Below are 22,306 nucleotides of genomic sequence, written 5' to 3'. Positions count from 1 at the left end.
AAGGAGGGCGTCGATGTCGGGGGAAAGGTGCACTGAGATGTGATGCAGTGAGAAAGAGCGAGCCGAGATGCTAAAAAGGCAGGGAGGGAGATTGTGTGGGAGTGAGGCAGTCAGATTGTCCTGTCCACCGAAGCCTCTCGTGCGCTGAGGTCCTGAGATGGGCGGGGCTCTCTGTTGCGCAGACGCAGTATTGAATTGCGGTAGACTTGTGCAGGTTAAGGGGGCAGAGTGGTAGAACTGACTTGTGGTTTCTTAGAGGCAAAGGGAAGTAAGGTTTAGAAACCAGATGGTCTGGGTTTCTAGGTATGAGAAGCCAGTAGTTGAAGGGTTTGGGGCCCAAGGTTAGATGAGGTTTCCCCCTCCTTTGGAAAGCCTGATGAATCACCTCTTCCTTCTCATTCTCCCCTAACTCAGACCCCTTCCCCTCAGGTTCAGCTGTTACATGACTTCCCAGAAAAATGAATAGGAGAAATGACTACGGTTATAGGATGCCCCCGGTCCAGGTGAGGCCTCTCTGCACTCTTGCCAGGCCAGCTTCCCCATCTTGAGTTCACTTCCCGCTTCGAGCCCCCTACCATTCTGTAGTTGCATAATTTTCTGCCTAGCCCATCTCAGTCCTCCCTGCATGGTGGAGGAGGAGGACAAAAATGTAACGCCCGACTCTTTCTTTTGCTCTCTTCCTTTTCCCTCACTCTTCAGTCACTGCTTAGAGGAAGGGGAGACATTCATGGAAAGGGTGGGCTGTAGGAAGGTCAGATGGATCAGCAGATCATTATCCTAAATGTATAGGGTCCTCTGCCTCCCCCTGGGAGCTTGGGACTTCACTTCCTCCAGATGTACAAGCTGAGACCACTGAAGAGGACAGTGTCTTGCTGATTCATACCCTCTTGGCAGCAACAAAGGACCCCCTGGCTATGGACCCACCAGTTGCAAACCGGCCTAAGAAAAGCAAGACCAAGAAGGACCCTATTAAGGCACTTACTAAGACAATATTTGTTGCCCACCCACCCCAGTCCCATCATCCACTGTGATTACCATCAACAAGCCTAAAATACCTTTGCAGGCTTTAAAACTGCCAATCATCCCCCAGATAACCGGGCTTCAACTACCACCAAGGCAGCCAATATTCAGGCTTCTTCAGTCACCACTCAGCCTAAGAAAGCCAACAAGACAAAGAGAGTTACTGCTAAGGCAGCCCAAGGCCCCCAGTCTCCAACTGGCAGTGAGAGTGTCACTACACAGATCAAGTCACTCTTCTAAGCCCTAAACCTAACAGTCATCCCACAGACTATCCAGGCTCCACTTGCCAGTGAGTCAGCCAATTCCCAGACCTTAGTAGCCACCATGAATCCTAAGAAAGCTTCCAAGGCTAAGAAGGCTGCCAGTAAGGCCACATATAGTGCCACTGAGATCTCACTGGCTTCAAACACCACCCACACAGCTATCATCCAAGGTCAGATTACCAGTGAGACAACCAATACTCAGGCAATAGCAGCCTCCATTCGAACTAAGAAAGCCTCCAAAGACAAGAAGGAAACTGTTAAAGGCACAAATACTGACACTCTCCTAGGGACCCCAAATACCACTGAGAGAGATATTAGGCAGATTGAGGCCTCAGCAGCAGCTATCCGGCCCAAAAAATCCAAAGGCAAGAAGGCTGCCAATAAGGGCATACATTTTGCCTATGAGGTCTCTGAGGCCCCATCTGCCATTCAAATGGTCACAAACCAAGATCTAGGGTCAAGAGAGGGTCCAGGGCTTGGAAGACTCCTAGTAAGGGCTGGGAAACTGAAACCCAGACTCAAATTGTTGACCAAGGAGCTCAGGCCAAGATGGCCAGCTCTCAGACCAACATAAGTACCCTTGAGACTCAGGTTGCTGCTGCTGTCCAGGCCCTGGCAGATGACTACCTGGCTCAGTTGAGTCTGGAGCCCGCAACCAGGACCCGGGGCAAGAGGAACCGAAAGGTGAGACCTCTGACATTACATCCTTAAATTTTCACTTGGTTTTCATTCCTATCCTCTTTGCTTGTTCATTTATTCTATAAAATTTTACTGAGCCTTTTTACTCTGAGACAGTCTCTGTGTTCAGATAGGCTGTGAGGAATGTTGAGAAGAATGTGATGTAGTTCCTACTCCCTGGCACTTCACAGATTGGTGGGGGAAATAAGACATCCATACATTTAGCTACGAACTGAATATAATACAACATGTATTTACATAGTAGTTACCATGTGCCAGGCTTTGTGTTGGGTACAGTCACACAGGTTATGTTTTTATGTTTTGAAAGTAACTCTTACCAGCTAGGGATTATATGTCCCAGTTTTACAGATATGAAAATTGAGTCCCAGAGACATGAAGACACTTATCCAAGGGGTACAGCTTGCAGAATTAGTGGTGGCCAAAAGAAGAGGAACCCCAGGCCCTGACCTTGGGTTGCTCCTTTCCAGCAGGGAAATGAAACTCCTGCCTGGAAGACAGTGAAAGACAAGTCTAGGACTCAGGGGGACCAAAAGTAAGGCCAGGAACCCACTACAAGGAGGGTTTAAGGGACTTTCAGGAAGAGGCAGGGTAAGGAGACAGAGCCATCTCTTTCACTTGGTGACTCTGGTCCTTCCTTCTTTCTGATGATGCAGTTCAAGCATCTGAATGGGGATGAGAGAGGTGGCCGTAATTACAGGTGGATCCCGTGGGGCCAGAGGCCTCCACCACCCCGAGATGTGGCCATTTTGCAAGAAAGGGTAAGAATCCTATGCTGCCCAGTCTTTTCTTCACCTGCCCTCTTCTCTGTCATTCTTCCAAGTTTTCTGAAACATATTGAGATTTCCCCATGTGTTCCTCCTCTCCCAGGCAAATAAGTTGGTGAAATACCTGTTGGTTAAGGACCAGACAAAGATCCCCATCAAGCGCTCAGGTAGAGCCATACCAACCCTCCTCCCTTAGCTCTCTCCACTCACCTTTCCCCCATGCCCTGGGGGTAATCATTTACATTTATGGCCTACTCATTCTCTCATATGCCCTCCCCTGCTCTCTTCACGCTGTGTTAATGGCATCTCCCATTAAACATAGCTTAGGACTCAGACTCTACTGACCCCACAGGGCTAGCAAAAAGGCTGAAGCTTTGTGGCCCCTGCTCAGCCAAGTTGCTCTCACCTCTCCCCTCCTGCAGACATGCTGAAGGATGTCATCCAAGAATATGATGAATATTTCCCAGAGATCATTGAACGAGCAAGCTACGCTCTGGAGAAGGTGAAGGGGCAGCCTTGGGGGATGGGTACAATGGCGAAACCTTGAATCAAACAAAGGTGTACTTGTCCCTTCTGGGGAGACCACAGAGACTCAGTAAGCCAGCCCCATCACTGTGCAGATGGGTAGACAGTGGCCTAGGGAGGTGCATAGATTTGCCAAGGGTCACATAAGTCAGTGGTAAAAGCACAGCTATGACTCAAGCCACCCAACTTATTCCTGGCTTCTGACTGCTGCTACACAGTTCCTGGAAAGTATTTCAGATGCTCACCTCTTCCTCCTACTCCCCATTCTCTGTCTGCTTAGATTCCCCCTAATCACAAGGGTGATATTGATAACAATAGCACATTTGTTGCCTGTTTGCTGTGTGCTGGCCTCACAGCTAAGTGCTTTACATTCATTTTTCTCACTGAGTTCACACACACACACACACACACACACACACACACACACATTCACTCACACTGGCCCCTAGGTACAAGGGGAGCTGTGGGGTGCTCAGGAAGCTCATCGATGCCTAGGCTGAATTTTGTAATCTCACAGGTTATTTTTTTACTTGGCAGATGTTTCGAATCAATCTGAAGGAAATTGATAAGCAAAGTAGCTTGTATATTCTCCTCAGCACTCAGGAATCCTCCGCAGGCATACTAGGAACGTAAGCTGGGAAAGGGCTGGGGTGGGAGGGAGGCTTCTGCCTTTGTCCATGGTACTTCCCCATCCCTGTCCTCTCTCCCCAAACCCACTTGGAGAGTCAGGAAAGATGGGGTCTAAAAAGCCCCTGTTCCAGCTTCCGCATGTAGCTGGAACCCTGCCCACAAAAGTGGTGCCTGATTATAATTGACTGAAGTGTGTAGAAGCCTGGGGTGGGGCATTCGTACTGTCAGGTTGTCTGTTTGTCCAGAAGCTCCCCAGGAAAGCAGACCTGTCATTGTTTGTCTCTTCCTACTGGTCTTGATAGAGTGGTTCTCAAGGGAGGACTTCCTAGTGTGGGTGGATCGTGATGCTCGAGGGCAGGAGGATCAGTGGGCTGTGAATTCTCTCGTGGCTGAGGGTTCTGAGAGAGAAATAAAGGACTCACATTGACTGAGTGCCTGGGTTGAACCTTGTTGCCAGGACTTCTTCCATCCTCTCAGCAACCTGGGGAGGGGAGGATGTGATTTTCCCATTTTACTGAATAGGAGGCTGAGGGTCAGGGGTCTAAGTGTCTTGCCCAGGGTCACATAGAGCTTGAAGCATAGACTGGGCAGAATCTCCCATATCTGAGGAATCTGGGAGAGGCTAGCCTGGTGAGCTGGCTGGTGTGTTTTTTGCAGATGGCTGTGGGACATAAACATTCTCTCTGTCCTATTGTTCCTCTAGGACCAAGGACACACCCAAACTAGGTCTTCTCATGGTGATTCTGAGTGTCATTTTTATGAATGGCAACAAGGCCAATGAGGGTGAGTGGCTGAGCATGCAGCTGAATGGGTGACCATGGTCAGAATTCCACATGTTCACTTTCTGTCCCTGTCTCCTCTTGCCTCCCCTTGCAGCTGTCATCTGGGAGGTGCTGCGCAAGTTGGGGCTGCGCCCTGGGTATGATTGGGCTCTCTCAGTGCTTGCTGTCCGTGTTGTCCTTTGGCAAGAGAGGATGGTCCCAGGATTGCATCAGCCTGGTGGTCTGGTGGAGTGGGCTGGGGTGCTGGACTGGGTAGAGGGCCCATGGCTCTGACCTGGGTGGATGGGGAAATGGTCCTGAGCTCCCTGCTCCCTCTCTCCTCTATGCCCCTTATCTGTTCTAAGATGAGATATAAGATAGATCTTCACGGTATCCCTGACAAAGAACCATTTGGTCTCAACTGCCTACTTCTAGTGGTCATCTATGTGTTTACTACTTTTCTGGTTTCATTAAGATGGCCACATGTGCTAGAAAGGTCTCTTTCATGTTGGGGAATGCCTCTGCTCTCATCTGAGAAGTTCTGATTTCTGTTCATGGGTTATTTTTCCCATTGTCAGGGTGAGGCACTCGCTCTTTGGGGAAGTGAGGAAACTCATCACAGAGGAGTTTGTGAAGCAGAAGTAAGTGGTGTTTGGGGGCCTTATGAGGCCCCAAAGTGTTCTGGGTATGCTGGTCTGGTTCAGAAAGACTTGATTAGCCCTTTTCTTACACTAGCTTTAGAGGTATCAGCATTCTGTGCCCTAAATCTGAGTCTTGTCTACAATTCCCACGGGTGGACCATTCCAAGGCTGGACCAGATTAAACGAGAGGCCCTTATTATAGGGTGTGCTCAGAGCAGGGTGTCTGAAGAATGGCTCCTCTGTTTACAACACACCCAACAGGAACTTGGGTTTACTCCTCACAGGTGGCAGGATACTTTGGCCTTCTTGTGACATCATACCCTACACATGCCTCCCCTGCAGCACCATGTAACTTCTTTGCACAGAGCCAATGGGAAATGGCTTAATGTTGGAGGTCAAGACAGTGAACTGTGTTTGGGTGTGAGTCTGGGGAAGGATGGTCTTGGAAACCTTCTCCAGGAGCTGAGTTTAGTATGTGTTTGAAGGAGGTTGCCACCTGGTCCTAGTGGTTAGACAACAGATTTGTTTGTTTAGAAGCAAGTTTCATTTCCTTTCTCCAAGGTACCTGGAGTACAAGAGGGTCCCCAACAGCAGACCACCTGAATATGAGTTCTTCTGGGGCTTGCGCTCCTACCATGAGACTAGCAAGATGAAAGTCCTCAAGTTTGCCTGCAAGGTAATAGGAGACCTGCCCTGACTTGGCATATTAAGGGTACGGGTTGCCCCTGATTGGGGCAGGCTGTGTGCAGGGATGGGCAGGTACAGGGCAGCCTGCAGTTCATATGTAAACATATGGAACTTCATTTTGTCCTAGGATGCTGCTCAACACAAAGTTTATATTGTTACATTGTTTCATTCATTCTTCATATTTTGTATTAGTATGCTGAGAATGCTATAACAAAATACCATTGACTGGGTGGCTTAAACGACAGAAATTTATTTTCTCATAGTCCTGGAGGCTAGAAGTCCCAGATCAAGGTCCAGTAGTATTAGTTTCTGGTGAGGACTCTTTTCCTGGCTGGCAGATGGATGCCTTCTCACTATGTCTTCACTGGTGGAGAGAGAGCCTCTTCTCATGGGGGACACTAATCCTAGTGGATCAGAGCCCTTCCATTATGACTTCATTTAACTTTACCTCCATAAAAGTCCTATTTCTAAATATAATCACATTGGGGGTTGGTGCTTCAACATATGAATTTTTTTGGGGGGGGGGCACAGCATTTAATCCATAACATATTTACTCTCTTATCATTTCCCATATTACAGATGAAGACACTTGGGCTCAGTGAGGTTAAGTAACTTATCCAAGGTCACACAGCACCTAAGTTATTACAGCTGAAATTGGATCTTAAGACTGACCAATGATAGAGGCTCAGTAGCTAAGAACTTAAAAAAAATACTACTATTGGCTTTATACAAAGCCCATAATATGTACTTAATACATGATTATAATGCTATTTTCCTTTTAATGATCATCATTCCCATTTCAGGTGCAGAAGAAAGACCTCAAGGACTGGGCTGCTCAGTACCGGGAGGCAGTGGAGATGGAAGTTCAGGCTGCAGCAGTGGCTGTGGCTGAGGCTGAGGCCAGGGCTGAGGCAAGAGCCCAAATGGGAATTGGAGAGGAAGCTGTGGCTGGGCCCTGGAATTGGGATGACATGGATATCGACTGCCTAACAAGGGAAGAGTTAGGTGATGATGCTCAGGCCTGGAGCAGATTTTCATTTGAAATTGAGGCCAGAGCCCAAGAAAATGCAGATGCCAGCACCAACATCGACTTCAGCAGAGGAGCTAGCACCAATGGTGCTAGTATTAGCTTCAGTGGTGCACCCAGTCCCAGTGGTGGCTTTGGTGGCAGAACTGGCATTAGCTTTGGTGGCACACCCAGCACCAGTGCCAGCTTCAACAGTGTAACCAGTGTTAGCTTTGATGGCACACCTTGTACCAGTGCCAGCTTCGGTGGTGGGGTCAGCTCTAGTTTCAGTGGCCCACTCATCACCAGTACCAGTTTCAGTGGTGGAGCCGGCTCTGGCTTTGGAGGCACACTCAGCACCACTGCAGGCTTCAGTGGTGCGCTTATTACCAGCACCAGCTTTGGCAGTGCACCCAGCACCAGTGCAGTCTTTAGCAGTGCACTTAGCACCAGCACTGGCTTTGGTGGCACACTCAGTACTAGTGTCTGCTTTGGTGGCTCTCCCAGCTCTGGTGCCAGCTTTGGTGGCACACTCAGTACTAGTATCTACTTCGGTGGCTCTCCTAGCACCAGCACTGGGTTTGATAGCATACTCAGCACCAGTGTCTCCTTCAGTGGCTCTTCTAGCACCATCGCTGACTTTGGTGGTACACTGAGCACCAGCATCTGCTTCAGTGGCTCTTCCAATACTAGTGCCAGCTTTGGTGGTGCAATCAGTACCAGTCTTGGCTTTGGTGGTGCCCTCAACACCGGTGCTGGTTTCAGCAGTGCTGTCAGCAGCAGCACCGGCTTTAGTGGTGCACCCATCACCAACTCTGGCTTTGGCGGTATGTTCAGCACTAGTGCTGACTTCACTGGGGCACTTAGCACCACTACTGACTATGCAAGTGCTCCCAGCACCAGCATTGGCTTTGGTGGAGATCCCAGCACCAGCCTCTGCTTTGGTAATGTGTCTAATACCAACCTATGTTTTGGTGGCCCTCCTAGCACCAGCACCTGCTTTAGTGGAGCTACTAGTGCCAGTTTTGGTAATGGGCTTAGTACCAGTGTGGGCTTTAACTTTGGCAATGGGTTAAGTACCGGCACTGGATTTGGTGGCGGACTGAGCACCAGCACTAGCTTCAATGGTGGACTAGGCACCAGTGCTGGCTTCAGTGATGGACTGAGCTCCAGTGCTGGCTTTGGTGGCGGACTGATCTCCAGCGATGGCTTTGGTGGTGGATTGGGCACCAATGCTGGTTTTGGCAGCACACTTGGCACCAGTGCTGGCTTTAGTGGTAGCCTCAACATCAGTGATGGCTTTGGTGGTGGGCCTAATACCAGCTTCGACGGAGGACTGAGTACCATCATTGGCTTTGGCAGTGGTTCCAACACCAGCATTGGCTTTACTGGCGAACCCAGCACCGGCATTGGCTTCAATGGTGGACCCAGTTCTATCGTTGGCTTCGGCAGTGGACTGAACACCGGTGCTGGCTTCAGCGGTGGACCGAGCAACGGTGCTACCTTTGGTGGTGGAGCCACCAGCCTTGGTGCCTGTAGCTTCTCCTATGGCTAGTGAGGTTTCAGGTAATTACAGCATTTCCACAGCCAAAGCCCACTTATGGATATAAGTGCTGGGAGATGTTATAAGAAACCCCGAGGTGGGAGGGCAGGGTGGGAAGATGAGGACAATGGAAGAAGTATAAGAAAACAGTGTATTTGGTGCTAAAATATGTTCCTTTTTGGTGTTTTGTTTTCAGGTTTATTTCCCATATTTACGGATACCACTAATGAGTTGCAGCAGTCCTTCCTTCCCATGGAGCCAAGGTACATCCTTGGAATATTTGTCCACCCAGCAGTCTAAGCAGTGCTACCAATCAGCTGAGGTTGACATGCTATGAAAAATCTGGTTGGCAATCCTGCTTTATTGTTTGCTTTCTGTGTGCTGTCGTATTTTGGTATCAGAGTTACATTAAAATTTGCAAAATGAATTGGAGTTTTTTTTCTTTCTTTTATTGTATTTAGGTTGTTGTGAGTGACATTTTGGGTTCATAGAAGAGCTAGAGATCAACATAGCTCTTTGGGGAAGGTGGAGTTTAGTTTTAGGCTAGTACACTGCTGGTGAGAGTGCAGACTGGTGCAGCCACTACAGAAACAGTATGGAGGTTCCTCAAAAAATTAAAAATGGAACTGCCATTTGACCCAGTGATCCCACTTTTAGGAATATATCCTAAGAAACTTAAAACACCATTTAGAAAGAATATATGCACCCCTATATGCATAGCAGCGCAATTTACAATAGCTAAGATCTGGAAACAGCCCAGGTATCCATCAGTAGATGAGTGGATAAAAAAGCTGTGGGACATTTACACCATGGAATACTATGCAGCTATTAAAAAAGAAGGATCCTTTACCCTTTGAGACAGCATGGAGGGACCTGGAGAGTATTATGCTTAGTGAAATAAGCCAGTCAGAGAAAGACAAGTATCACATGATCTCACTCATGTGGAATCTAAAGAACAAACTGATGAACAAAACAGATACAGAGACATTGAAGCATGCAAAAGACTGATGACTCTCAGAGGGAAGGGGGGAGGGTGGGAAGAGGTTAATCAAAGAACTTATATGCATAGCCCATGGACAAATGATAGTGTGGGGAAGGCCTGTGGGGGCGGGAGCAGGGTGGAGAGGGCCAGTGGGGAGAAAAGGAGGGGACATCTGTAACACTTTCAACAATAAAGATAAAGCTTATTAAAAAAAAAAAGAAAGCATGACTTCAGTGGGATAGAAACCTGGAGAAAGCATAGAAGGCAAAGGGATAATAGCTTGAACAAAGATAGGAGGGGGAAAGCCTGGAACAGAATGCAGAGGGAGAAGGTTCTGGACGGTAATTATAGATTAATTTTTGAGATGTTTGTGTAAGAATGGAGGGACAAAGAGGGAGGTAACTAGAGGGGAACACAGGAATAAGAGAGGGTTTTATTGGGATAGGAGAGAGACCTGACCATGTTGCATAGACCATGGGGGCAAAACCCAATAGAAAAGGACAGGAGATAGAAAAGGAATAGTCAGGAATTGACTGAAGTAGGCCATCCCTGAGAAGGTGGGATGGGATAGAGTACCAGAAAGTAGTGTATGAGTTTGTCTTTTCAGCACTGGGTTGCTGGTACCTGCCCAGAAATACTACATGTATGTGCCTACTCTGCAGGAGACGTGCTGCTACGGATCCTGTGCATGACACAGAAAGTTGTAAGGACTAGGGGTCAGTGGCCAGATAGTGGGATGCTTGTATTTAAGAAGTCAGACTGGGGAGAAGTCTACATGATGCCAATGTCCATGGAGTGGGTGATGAGTGGAGCTGACGGGGACTGGAAGGCCAGGGTATTGTTTGGATTACTTATATGGACAGTGACAACACTCAGAATGGCAGCAAGAGTTGGAGAAGAGAGGAGCACTGCGGTCCAAGTACATCTCTGAGTATAGGGATGATAGTGTCATGTGTCCAGCCACACTGTCCACCAAAGAAAAAGGCCTATAGGCAATCACAGAGACCCATCTCCTCCCTCACTTTTGGAGGTGCTACTCCAGAAGTCTTTTCTCCAGGAAGCTCTCAGCCATTCCACACCCCCACAGTGCCAGAGCCACTTCACAGGGTCAATATCTTAAGATCCTGTGGGAGATGCCTCACAATGACCATCTCTCTTCTCTTAGAGGCAGAAGTTTTCATTGATCAGGGAATAAAAATAAAGAAAAAAAGTTTTGTCCAGAGCTAGACAGCTCCTTGGTTGTAGCTAGAAATCTAATGACACCTGTTTTGGAACGGTTGAGGGCTTCTTCCCTGGAAGCAGGGCTCTCCCAGTGAGGCCAAATCCAGAGTCTTCTCAGTGTAGAAGAGCAAGGATAGAAGCTCCTAAAGGTGGAAGACAGTCAGGAAAGAGGTAGTTTGACCTCCTGGAAAGGGCTCAGTAGTGGGCAGGGACGGTGTCCAGGGCTTCCTCAGGTTCTCGGGTGATGTCCACATTCTGAGAGAAGAAAGCCCATGATTAATAGGAAGAAGACAGCAGTGTGGAGCCCGCAGCTCCTCCCCTGTCTGTTGTCCTCACTACCAGGCTCTCCTCCTTCAGCCAGGCCTGGATCCTGATCCTTTTCTCAGGAAAGCCTGGCGGAATTTCAGCCTGAGGCCTTTTTGACAGGGTTTGCTCTAGCCCTGCATCTCCATGATGCCTTAGTCTGGGCCGTGATTCCAGCATTTCTAGGTGCTGGCTATCTACTTGGTGATGCGAAACACCCAAAGTCTGTGGCACTGGAGTGGCCTTTCAGTGGGGGAGGGTGCTTTCACCGTGTGCCTGCTTAGGACACAGAGTCCTCACCTACCTCAGGCTTCTCCCGATGTGTGTTTACAGCCTCCACATTCAGGTAGATGGACTCCACTTTGCAGCCTCAAAAAGAATAAATTGTCCATACAAGGAGCCCATAGGTCTTCCCTGAGGTGTCATTCCCCAACGCCCCCATTGCTACCCACATCCCCAGCTCCACCCTGTGTGCAGTTGTGACTTCCCTGTAGGGAGGGGAATTTAGACCAGCTCTGTGATGTGTGGGAAGACACCAGGCCTAAGGGGCAGCCTCACAGCTTTTCCCCAAATAGTCCCAGTGTTCCCTGAGCCTCAGTTGCCCAATTGTCAACGGGAAGATGAGAAGAGATGATCTCTGGGGCCTCCCCTAATGCTTGTGTTCTGTGAGGCAGCAATCTAACCTATACAATAATGATGGAGCTCTGCAGGTTCTCTGAGCTGTGTCAGGTGGTGAAGTGGTGGAAGAGTCCTGGGGCCACTCCCTTGGGACCATCAGTTCCAGGTAAAGTTTACTTAGAGGACAATGGTTATGGCAACATCTGAGGTATGGAAGGTCACAGGGAGTTTGGGGGAGCTTGAAGAAGGAGGATGGTGGTATCACCAGGGCCTGGGGCTGGCAGAGGAGGCCCAATGCCTGTGGAAACCCCCTTAGCTCCGTCTCTGGATTGCAGTCTACTCTAGGCTTCAGTACACCAACTGCCTGTTCACAGTCCAGAAAAGATTTGAGTCTGTCTCTTCCCTGCTCATGAACATTTCACAGCTAACTAATGCCCCAAGAGAGAGTCTAGATTGCCTAGGCTAGCCTTTGAGCCCTTTCTTCAGTTTGACTCCAGCATACACTTACTTGTTCCTCTTGTCCCCTTTGGAGACACCTCCCCCCACCCCACCGCTATAGCTTGGTGTTCTATGCTCAGTGCACAGGGAGAGGCAGAGAAAGTTGGGGCTAGGCTTCAGTTTAGAGGCTGTCCCAGTTTCCCCCCATTCTTATCCTGCCACCACCAGTCCCTCCTCTACCAGGACATCCAAATATCCACCCAAGGAACTGCCCCCAGGACTCTACTGGGCAAATGGTAGGCACTGGAGGCATGCTCATGGCCTTTATGTGCCTTTCCCCAGATGAAGGTGGGGGCTCTCACCATAAGCCACAGGTGTGAGTTTGAGCACTGTGTGCAGAGGGCACTTGAGATATGGCAGCTCATCTGGAAAGGAGGAGAAAGCAGCCATCAGAGACAGGGTGCTAGGGAGGTCCCCAAGTCCCCAGGCCTGCAGGTTTACAGCACTCTCCCCTGTCCACACCCCTTCCCCATGGTCTTCCTCCCCAGGGGCCCACTCCTCTGCACCCTGCAAGGTGGCCAGGGAGGAGGAGAGCAGAGGGGAGACAGGAGGGCCCTGGGGAATGCAGCCAGACTGTGGGTCCCCCAGGATTGTCAGGATGGTCACCTTGGAGGTGAACTACCTCCTCACTCACAGGGCAACCACGACACAAAGGCAGGCCTCCCCCCCCTAGCCCCCGCCCCAGCCACAGTTCCTCCACAGGCTCCCCAGCCACAGAGGCCCACAGTGCATCTCCCCATGTGTTTCCCGAGACCCTACTGTGCACCAGGCCCTCGGATGAGGTGTGCGGGTACCTGGGAGGCTCCCACAGCTTTTTCCCCACCCAGGCCTGCGCCCTCTGACTCCTCTCACTCTGGTTGATGGACAAGCACTCCTCGATTCACCGATTCGGGTTGTTGACTATTATGCATAAAGTTCCCTGAATGTCCACTTACCATTTCTTGTGTGGGCCTAGGTTTTATTTACCGGACAGCCCTCAGGGTCATGCCCATTGCACGGATGAGGAAAGCGAGGCTCTCAGAGTGAAGACACTCATCCTAAGGCACACAGCCAGGGAGTGGCAGCCCTGGGCCTGGAACCCAGAACCCTCTTAGTTCAAATGTGTGCTCTGCCCACTGCAGTCTGCCGTCACTGCCTTCGAGGGGCTCACAGTGTTTTGGGGGCAACACCCCCACCTCTCAGCACTCTCTGATCACACCCACCTGCCCACCCACCTGGACTGGCCGTACCACTCCTCGTCTCCCTTCATTGAGCCAGAACCTAACCCCTCACGGCTTCCCACGCTGGAGGTTCCTCCTTCACTTCTAAGGGGCCAGCCAATGCCCTGCCAGCCCCCTGAGACATCTGTTTTGGCAATGTCCTGGGCGCCCATCCTGCTCCTCCTCCTCGCCTTGGTCAGCATCACCGTCAGGCCCTGGGTCCGGCACTTTGGTGCACTATCTGCTTCCAACCTCGCTGATGCTCTGCGGGAGTTACTGTTCCTCGTGGCACAGGTGACCGAAGAGACTCCCAGCAGGGAACCCAGTTGCCTGAGGTCTGGCACCCCGCTCTGCCACCGCCTCCACAAGTGGCCTGGCCCTGCTTTTTCTCCCTTTGGCCCTTAGGGTTCCCATCTCTCACAGCATAGGGTTGGACTAGATGTCCTCCGAGGGTGCCCCAGCTCTGAGGTCCCCTGGGTCTGCATCCTTAGTCTCGTCATCTCTCGGCCTCTGTTTCCTCACCTGAGTAATAGGGGCAGGAGCATGTGCTCAGCCTGCCTGGCTCAGCTCCCAGGGCAGCTGTGAGCAGGTGGTGTGGCCTGTGCATGGGAGCAGGTAGGAAGTGGGTAGTGTGCAAACAGGACACGCGCTTGCTACCCACACACTCCATGCATGTGTGTGTGTGTGGGGGGGGGGCTGCTGGAATGCAGATGGGATCCATGTCCCTCCAGCCCCTCTGAGCCCCGTGACCTAGGTGGGGAGTCACTTCACTCTCAGAGCCCCCATTTCCTCACCTCCACAGTCAGGTTACTGTGCCTGCCTCGCCGTCTCAGACAGCACCGAGCAGTAGGTATGTGGACAGTATCAGAAATCCAGTAGCACGGGAACCCCCACCCCAATCCCTACCACCTTTTTTTCAGTAAGGAAATTGAGGAAATGATTTGTCCAATGTCAAGTTCTCATGTTCCCCAGGTTCCAATTCTGGATGACTCCATACTACAAGTGCCCTTGATTTTAAACTTAACAACATAGAAACCATACAAATCGGCAAACGTTGCCCACTTCAAATATGGCTTTGCGCTGTCCTCACACACCCTCACAGTGTCCTGGAAATGCCAACACTTCAGCATCCACGTGGACTCTACACCTGAAGGTGGCACAACAGTCCCTTGCCAGGCCACCTGCCCTAGTTTGCAATTCAGTATATGTAGTCAGTATATAAATACTCTATAAATGACAATGCCTAGATATTTTTTAAAAAAGAAATGATTTAAATTTAAAAAAATGAAAACACTATCTTGAGAAAATCATCTCTACAGCAAATATAGAAACCTGTCATCAGTATCATGAGGGCATGAAAGGTCCATTCCCACCTGATGACAGCAAGCTTCAGAGAAATACTAGTTTTGCTTTTCCAGATTGAGGCAGATTGTTAAGGCTGGCTTTGAAGACATTAGCTCAGAATGGTAGGAATACTAACGATAGCACCTAACACTTATGCAGCTCACACTATGTGTCATGAACTGTTCTAAGCTCTTTACATATGTTGATTTATTTAAACTTCATCATTATTGTCCCCGCTTTACAGATGAGGAAACTGAGGCCAGAGAGGTTGAAGTAATTTGCCAAAGGTAGTATGTGATAGAGAAAGAACTTGAATTCAGACATCTCTGTTCTAGATACTGTGCTCTTAACTAATATATAAACCACCAACTGCTAGTGCCAGGGTCTCGAATCCACCCATGCCAGAAACGGAGAGGATAATAGTACCTGAGCTCTTATCCAAGAAGTAGGCCAGGAGGCACCGCATGACAGCCTGGTGGCAGATCACCAGAACATTTTCCTGCCGTTCTAGTTCCATTATAACTGGCTCCAGACGCTGAACCAGATCCTCATAGGACTAAAAATAAGAAAAACATTTGGGTAAGAAAGGGAGATGAGGTACATTTGCCCAGAGGAGAGGAACTCTAGACTAAGGATCAGGAAAACTTAGATGTGGTGCCACTTGAGTTGTTGACCCAGCAGTATGACCTTAGGCAACTCACTTCCCTCTTAAGGTCTTGGTTTCCCATCTATTAAATGGGGAGCAATCAATATATTCAACTAGATATCAATAACAATAATAAAACTTCCCACTACAAAAAATTACTCGAAAAGTTAGATAAAATAAATGCCTGCATTGCTGACTTTTCAAGAAAATAAGGGAAACATTATAAATACAGGGTTCCAAAATGAAGAAAACCTTCGTAAAAAAGAGTGATAAGTGGATGTAGAGGCCACAACTGCCCTGGGGATATTTGTCAATCACATTATCCAAAAGACTTGAGTTTTTAAAACCTTATAGAGACAGAAGACAAGGCCTTAGGTATGCACGAGGTAGGGAGTTGGGACTGAAATTCTCAAATAAACCTGAGACCCTCAAAGGGCTACACCTTCAACAGAAGTATGAACTAGAAAAAAGTATATATAAGCAAAAGGAAACAATAAAAACCTATATCTGTCTCTGTTTGACTCTTAGTACAAAAAATTAGAAAATGCCTCCTACAAGAATGTACAACCATAAGTCTACCCTCAATGGATTTGAGGTTCAGAATTACACTACCCATGTGTTTCAGGAAATGCTAAGCTGAGAGTTTAATAAAAAGTGATTTCAAGTTGTTAGCTCCTAGGAGTGTCTAGAAGAAGCAAATAAAAATTTTCTCTGGATTTTCTCAACTCAGACTGCATGGGATTGTCACAGATAAATTTTTGCCAAACTGAGGCTAATATAATATGCAAGGAAAATGAACTATCATGAGTGAAAATAAGCAGGAAAAAAACCCTGAGAGGAGAACCTTAAAAACTTAAGATAAATAATCCAGAATATAAAACAAATATGTTTAAAATTTTTAAAGAAATAAAAGATGGAGTAAAAAATGGAAGGAAGAAATAAGATGCTAGTAAATACATGATGTAGATTTGAAACAGAACTAAATAGAATTCTAGAAACAAAAAATATATATTCATTAAAACTGAAGTCTCAATGGATGGAGTAAACAGAAGTTTAGATACAACTGAAGAAATCAAAATTTGGAAGACAAAGCTGAAGAAATTTCTCCAACTGCAGCAAAGAGATCAAAAACAAGGGGAAAAAGTTAGGAGACCTACAGAATAGAGACAGGACAAATACACATCTAATTGTATTTCCAGAAGGAGATAGTAGAGAACATATGAGAGAGAAATAGTTAAAGATATAATGTCTAAGAGTTTTTCTAGAATTGATAAAGAATTCCAATTCTCAGATTCAGGAGTCCAACCCAGCAATATAAATAAAAAGAAATTAATATTTAGACATATCAGAGTGGAACTCAAAAGCAATAAAAATATGACGACCCTAAAAACAGCCAGAGCGAAAAGAAATATCAATTAGACTGATAGGAGACTTCTTAGCCACATTAAAAGTCAGAAGACAATGGGGGTAATATCTTCAAAGTGTTGAGAGAAAACAACTATGAACCTAGAGTTTTATACCAAAAGTATCATTTAGGACTGACCTCCTCCCACCCCAAGACCTTTTTAGACAAAAATGGTGAGTTTATTACCAACAGATCCTCCTAAACAAACCTCTAGAGGAAAATGGAAACTGAACCCAGAGGGAAAACTTGAGATGCAAGGAGAAAAATTGACCGAGGGATTGATAAACATGTGGTTAACTACAAACAAACTGTATACGATAATAAAATTAATAATAATAATATGAATTCATTTGAAGATTAAGACACAAGGTTGGACTAAAATACAAAACAATAGATTTATTTCAGGGATGCAAGGCTGGTATAACATCCGCAAATCAATAAATGTGATACATCACATAAACAAAATGAAGGAAAAAAATCATATGATCATATTAATAGATGCAGAAAAAACATTCGACAAAATCCAGCACCCATTTCTGATAAAAACTCTCAGCGAAGTGGGAATAGAGGGATCATATCTCAACATAATAAAGGCCATATATGACAAACCTACAGTCAACATCATACTCAATGGGCAAAAACTAAAACCATTTCCCTTAAAAACAGGAACAAGACAGGGGTGTCCACTTTCACCACTCTTATTCAACATAGTACTGGAAGTCCTCGCCACAGCCATCAGACAGGAAGAAAACATAAAAGGTATCCAAGTTTGAAAGGAGGAAGTAAAACTGTCATTATTTGCAGATGACAGGATATGGTACATAGAAAACCCTAAAGACTCCATCAAAGTACTACTAGATTTGATAAACGAATTTGGCAAGGTAGCTGGAAACAAAATCAACATCCAGAAATCAGTGGCATTCTTATACACCAACAATGAACTTTCAGAGAGAGAAACTAAAAAAACAATCCCATTTACCATTGCAACTAAAAAAATAAGATACCTAGGAATAAACTTAACCAAGGATGTAAAAGACCTGTACTTGGAAAACTACGTGACACTGGAAAAAGAGAAGATATTAACTAGTGGAAGAATATATCATGCTCAGAGATTGGAAGAATTAATATCATTAAAATGACCATACTACCCAAAGCAATTTATAGATTCAATGCAATTCCTATTAAAATACCAACAGCATATTTCACAGATCTAGAACAAACATTTCAAAAATTTATATGGAACCAGAAAAGACCTCGAATAGCTGCAGCCATCTTGAGAAAAAAGAACAGAGTGGGAATGATCACTTTACTGAATATCAAACTGTACTACAAAGCCATTGTAATCAAAACACCCTGGTATTGGTACAACACTAGACATACAGATCAATGGAACAGAACAGAGACCCCAGAAATAGACCCACCCCATTACGGTCTGTTAATATTTGACAAAGGAGGCAAGAGCATACAATTGAGTAAAGACAGTCTCTTCAATAAATGGTGCTGGGAAAATTGGACAACTACATGCAAAAAAATGAAACTAGGCCACCAACTTTCACCATACACAAAAATAAACTCAAAATGGATAAAAGACTTAAATGTTAAGTTGCGAAACTATAAAAATCCTGGAAGAAAACATAGGCAGTAAAGTCACAGACACCTCACATAGTGGAATTTTCACTGGTACATCTCTTAGGGCAAGAGAAATAAAAGAAAAAATAAACATATGGGACTACATCAAATTAAAAAGCTCTGCACAGCAAAAAACAGCCTCAAAATACAAAGGAACCCCATGGTCTGGGAAAACATATTTGCCAAGGATGCATCTGATAAGGGGCTAATTTCCAAAGTGTACAAAGAACTCATACAAGAGGAATATAAGCAACCCAATTAAAAAATGGGAAAAGGACCTGAATAGACACTTCTCCAAAGAGGATGGATATACAGATGGCCAAGAGACATATGAGAAAATGCTCAGTGTTGCTAATCATCAGAGAGATGCAAATGAAAGCACAATGAGGTATCACTTCACACCTCTCAGGATGGCTACCATCAACAAATCAACAAATGACATGTGCTGGTAAGGGTGTGGAGAAAGGGGAACCCTGGTAAACTGCTGGTGGGAATGTAGGCTGGGGCAGCCACTATGGGAAACAGTATGGAGGTTCCTCAAAAAATTAAAAATGGAGCTGCCTTTTGACCCAGTGAGCCCACTTCTAGGAATATATCTTAAGAATCCTGAAACATTAATCAGAAAGAATATATGCACCCCAATGTTTATAGCAGCACAATTTACAATAGCTAAGATCTTGAAACAGCCCAAGTGCCCATCAGTAGATGAGTGGATAAAAAAGCTGTGGGACATTTACACCATGGAATACTATGCAGCTCTAAAGAAGAAGGATCTTGTACCCTTTGGGACAGTATGGATGGACCTGGAGAATATTATGCTAAGTGAAATAAGCCAGGCAGAGAAAGACAAACATCACACGATCTAATTTATATGTGGAATCTAAACAACTTAATAAACTGATGAACAGAAATGATTCAATGACATGGAAGGATGGATCAGACTGACGAATCTCAGAGGGATAGAGGATGGTGCATGGGTGGAGGGGGAGAGATTAACCAAAGAATTTATATGCATATATGTGTTACCCAAGGACATGGACAATGGTGTAGAGAGGAATTGGCGGGGGGGGGGGGGTGCGGGGTGGAATGGGTCATTGGGGAGAAAAAGGGACATCTGTAATATTTTGAACAAAAATAAACAAACAAAATAAATAAATGAATAAATAAATAAAATTTAAAATAAAAAATAAAAATAAACAAAACAGTAATAAACATGTAAGTTATGAGACAGAGTGACTAGGATTTAAAATTCTTATTTTAATTTAGGAAAATGTGGAAATATTCATTTTAGATTTTGCTAATCATGAATATTAAAATGCTGAGCAACCTCTAAAAGAGTGGAAACAGATTATATAATTCAAATATAGATTTAAAAACTCTACCAATTCTAAAGGAGGGAGGAAAAGAGAAAAAATAAACAAAGCATAGAGAGCTCCAAATGAGAAAACAGAAGTAAGCTGAAATAAATCAGTAATGACAATAAAAGTAAATGCACCAAATCTACCATTCAAAAGACATATATTTTCAGTCTGTATTAAAAATCAACCAAAGCCAATTATGTTCTGTTTACAATAGACACAAAATAAAAATATAAAAAGAAGCACAAAATAATGAGTAGATACAGATGAACTAGGCAAGTACTAACTATACAAAATCTTATGTAGTTATATTAATATTAAATGAAATACACTTTTAGGTAAAAAGCATTTTTAGGAGAAAAGAGGTTTTCTCACTATATAATAATAAAATGTACAATTTACTAAGAAGATATAATTGCTTTAAATATATCTACCTCTAATAACAGAAGCTCAAAATATATAAAGGAAAATGAGGGCAAGCTCAGGCAGACTTTGTAATGTCATTTCTGGGGATGAAGATGAAAATGTGAGAGTGCTTTGCAACAAAGGAGAGCTACTGTTTTATCTTCCCTGATGTTGGCTTTTGTGATAACTGTTCTTAGGAATTTGTATCAGAAATGGAGTATGACTAATAAATACTCTAAAATGTAGAATTGGCTAAATGGAGGCTGAGTAGAAAGGAATGAGGATGCACCTCATACAGGGATAGAGAACTGATGGTCTGGTTCATGTGGTGGCAAAGAAGTAGGTTAAAATATTAGCCATTGTCCATTTGGATTCCAACCCACTGCTCAGAGAGGCTGGAGCTTTAGACCACTTGACAATAAAACGCCAGGAAATTAGAGTATGCTGAAGTACCTCAAGTGCCTTTAGTGAAAGTATACCAGAGACAAAGTCTAGGATAAAGGGAGTCCTCCTGAAAGCAGAGAGGAAATAGTGGGCAAAATGTAGCCTTTATTTTTATTTTTTATTTTTTTGTTAACTCTCACCTGAGGATATTTTTTTCCATTGATTTTTAGAGAGAGGGAGGGAGAGAGGGAGGGATGGAGAGAGAGAGTAAGAAAGAAAGAGAGAGAGAAAGAAACATGAATGCGAAAGAGGAACCCTGACGGGCGTGGATGAACCCGCAGTGCAGGTATGTGCAGGGAATACAACACACAACCCTTCAGTGAGTTGGCCGACACTCTAACCACTGAGCAACACCGGTCAGGGCAAATATGTAGCTTTTGAAACAGAAGAATCTGTTGCTCATAGCCAAGAATCTGAGACAGCCCCAGGCCAGATAATCATGTACCTTGTGGGATGGCAGTTGCTGCAAAATATGCTTTATCCTGTTTCTAAAGCAACCTAGGAAACTATGGAACCTAGCAGTTGGAATGGAGACACTGGGGAGGAGTTCTGGGAATCAGTCCAACCTTCAAAGCTTACCTCTCCCTTGGGATAGCGGTAGCGATATTTATCTTGGTCCCGTAGTGCAAATTCTTCAGGGTAATGTTCCTGGATTTCTTCATAGGTCATCTCCTCACAGACACCCTGAGAAAAATTATTTGGGGACAAAAGTATTTAGAAGGTGAAATCCACACAGCCTTTACCACAGTTTTGAGGCCAAATGATTGTAGAACTGTAGCACCTAGGTGTCTGTAAACACAGCTCTAGGTTTGTGCTGTTGCCTGAATGTATATGTGTGTGCGCACACAAGGTATGTGGCTGTGCAGATGTGAGAGTGAGTGCATGTGTATAGATATGTTCAGCATGAGTGTATGGTGGGTCTCTGTTGTGTTTCTATATGATTGTCCCAATAAGTTTGTAGGTGTACATTGTCTATATATATGTACGTATTTTTATAAATATGTGGGTTTAAGGATTTGTGACTTTGCATGTGTGTGTGCAGTATGCTTATGATGTATACCTGTGGCATGTTTAGGGATCTATACTTTGCGTTTGTATGTTTATCTCATCATATGTAGTGTGCCTGTGTGATTGTGTGTGTACAGGGTGTCTGAGCATCTGAAAATGTGCCTGTATGAATGTTTCTGTGATCTGTCTTTGGCATGTGTATCTGTGAGTGTGTATGTGCCTGATTATGTTTCTGGTGGATATGTGTGAACACATGTATGCCTATGTCTGAGGTCTGTGTGAATTTGTAGTAATATGCTTGAGGCTGTATGATGTACCGTGTATGTGTCCATGGTATGCCTCTGTGTTCATGTGATGTAGAAATAAGCAAAGACTGCATGTGTGTCTATGGTGACTGTGATTGTGTCTATATGTATCTCTAGGTGTGTCTGTAAGTGTGCGTGTGTGTGTATGGTGTAGATGTTTTGGTAGATGTGTCTGACAGAGAGCCTGTGTCTGACTAGTGGGCCCATGTGTAAAGTAAAGGTCTGTGGCTGTAAGCATACTTGTGGTGGGTGTCTGTGACTATGGATGCAAGTTTATGCACATCTACAGCAGGGTTCTCCTATTAGATAGCATTTCTCATCCCTCCTGCCCTACCTCTGCTCCAGAATCTCTGGCAGATAAAGAAACAGCTATCCACAGACATCTCAGAAGGCAAGAATTAG

General features: G+C 45.6%; 2 protein-coding genes across 7 annotated transcripts in view; one reads left to right on the top strand and one right to left on the bottom strand.

The window, feature by feature from the left end:
- Positions 1 to 427: 427 nt before the first annotated feature.
- TRO (trophinin) lies at positions 428 to 8,966 on the top strand. Its single transcript, XM_081125171.1, is given in 17 exon segments — positions 428 to 503; positions 790 to 820; positions 823 to 1,001; positions 1,004 to 1,091; positions 1,094 to 1,257; positions 1,261 to 1,729; positions 1,732 to 1,967; positions 2,636 to 2,740; positions 2,850 to 2,913; positions 3,169 to 3,248; positions 3,809 to 3,900; positions 4,605 to 4,684; positions 4,778 to 4,820; positions 5,241 to 5,303; positions 5,865 to 5,979; positions 6,794 to 8,562; positions 8,736 to 8,966. Coding segments are annotated over 16 exon segments (3,612 nt in total). The 5' UTR covers positions 428 to 458; the 3' UTR covers positions 8,552 to 8,562; positions 8,736 to 8,966.
- A 28-nt stretch (positions 8,967 to 8,994) lies between these two features.
- PFKFB1 (6-phosphofructo-2-kinase/fructose-2,6-biphosphatase 1) overlaps positions 8,995 to 22,306 on the bottom strand; it is a 63,948-nt gene continuing 50,636 nt past the window's right edge. For 4 of the 6 annotated variants that reach the window (XM_081125175.1, XM_081125173.1, XM_081125172.1 and 1 more), the window contains 5 exons: positions 21,171 to 21,275; positions 15,131 to 15,260; positions 12,464 to 12,526; positions 11,350 to 11,414; positions 8,995 to 10,997 (listed from right to left, as the gene is read on the bottom strand). In XM_081125175.1, coding sequence (XP_080981301.1) covers positions 10,938 to 10,997; positions 11,350 to 11,414; positions 12,464 to 12,526; positions 15,131 to 15,260; positions 21,171 to 21,275 — 423 coding nt within the window. In that variant the 3' untranslated portion in view covers positions 8,995 to 10,937. The remainder of the gene's footprint in view (positions 10,998 to 11,349; positions 11,415 to 12,463; positions 12,527 to 15,130; positions 15,261 to 21,170; positions 21,276 to 22,306) is intronic. The other 2 variants (XM_081125177.1, XM_081125176.1) reach the window with 1 other exon arrangement.

This window comes from Miniopterus schreibersii (genome assembly GCF_964146895.1).
Source record: "Miniopterus schreibersii genome assembly, chromosome: X".
Lineage (NCBI taxonomy): Eukaryota > Metazoa > Chordata > Mammalia > Chiroptera > Miniopteridae > Miniopterus > Miniopterus schreibersii.
Note: the sequence above shows the minus strand (reverse complement) of the source record. Positions and strands in the feature narration are given on the sequence as shown.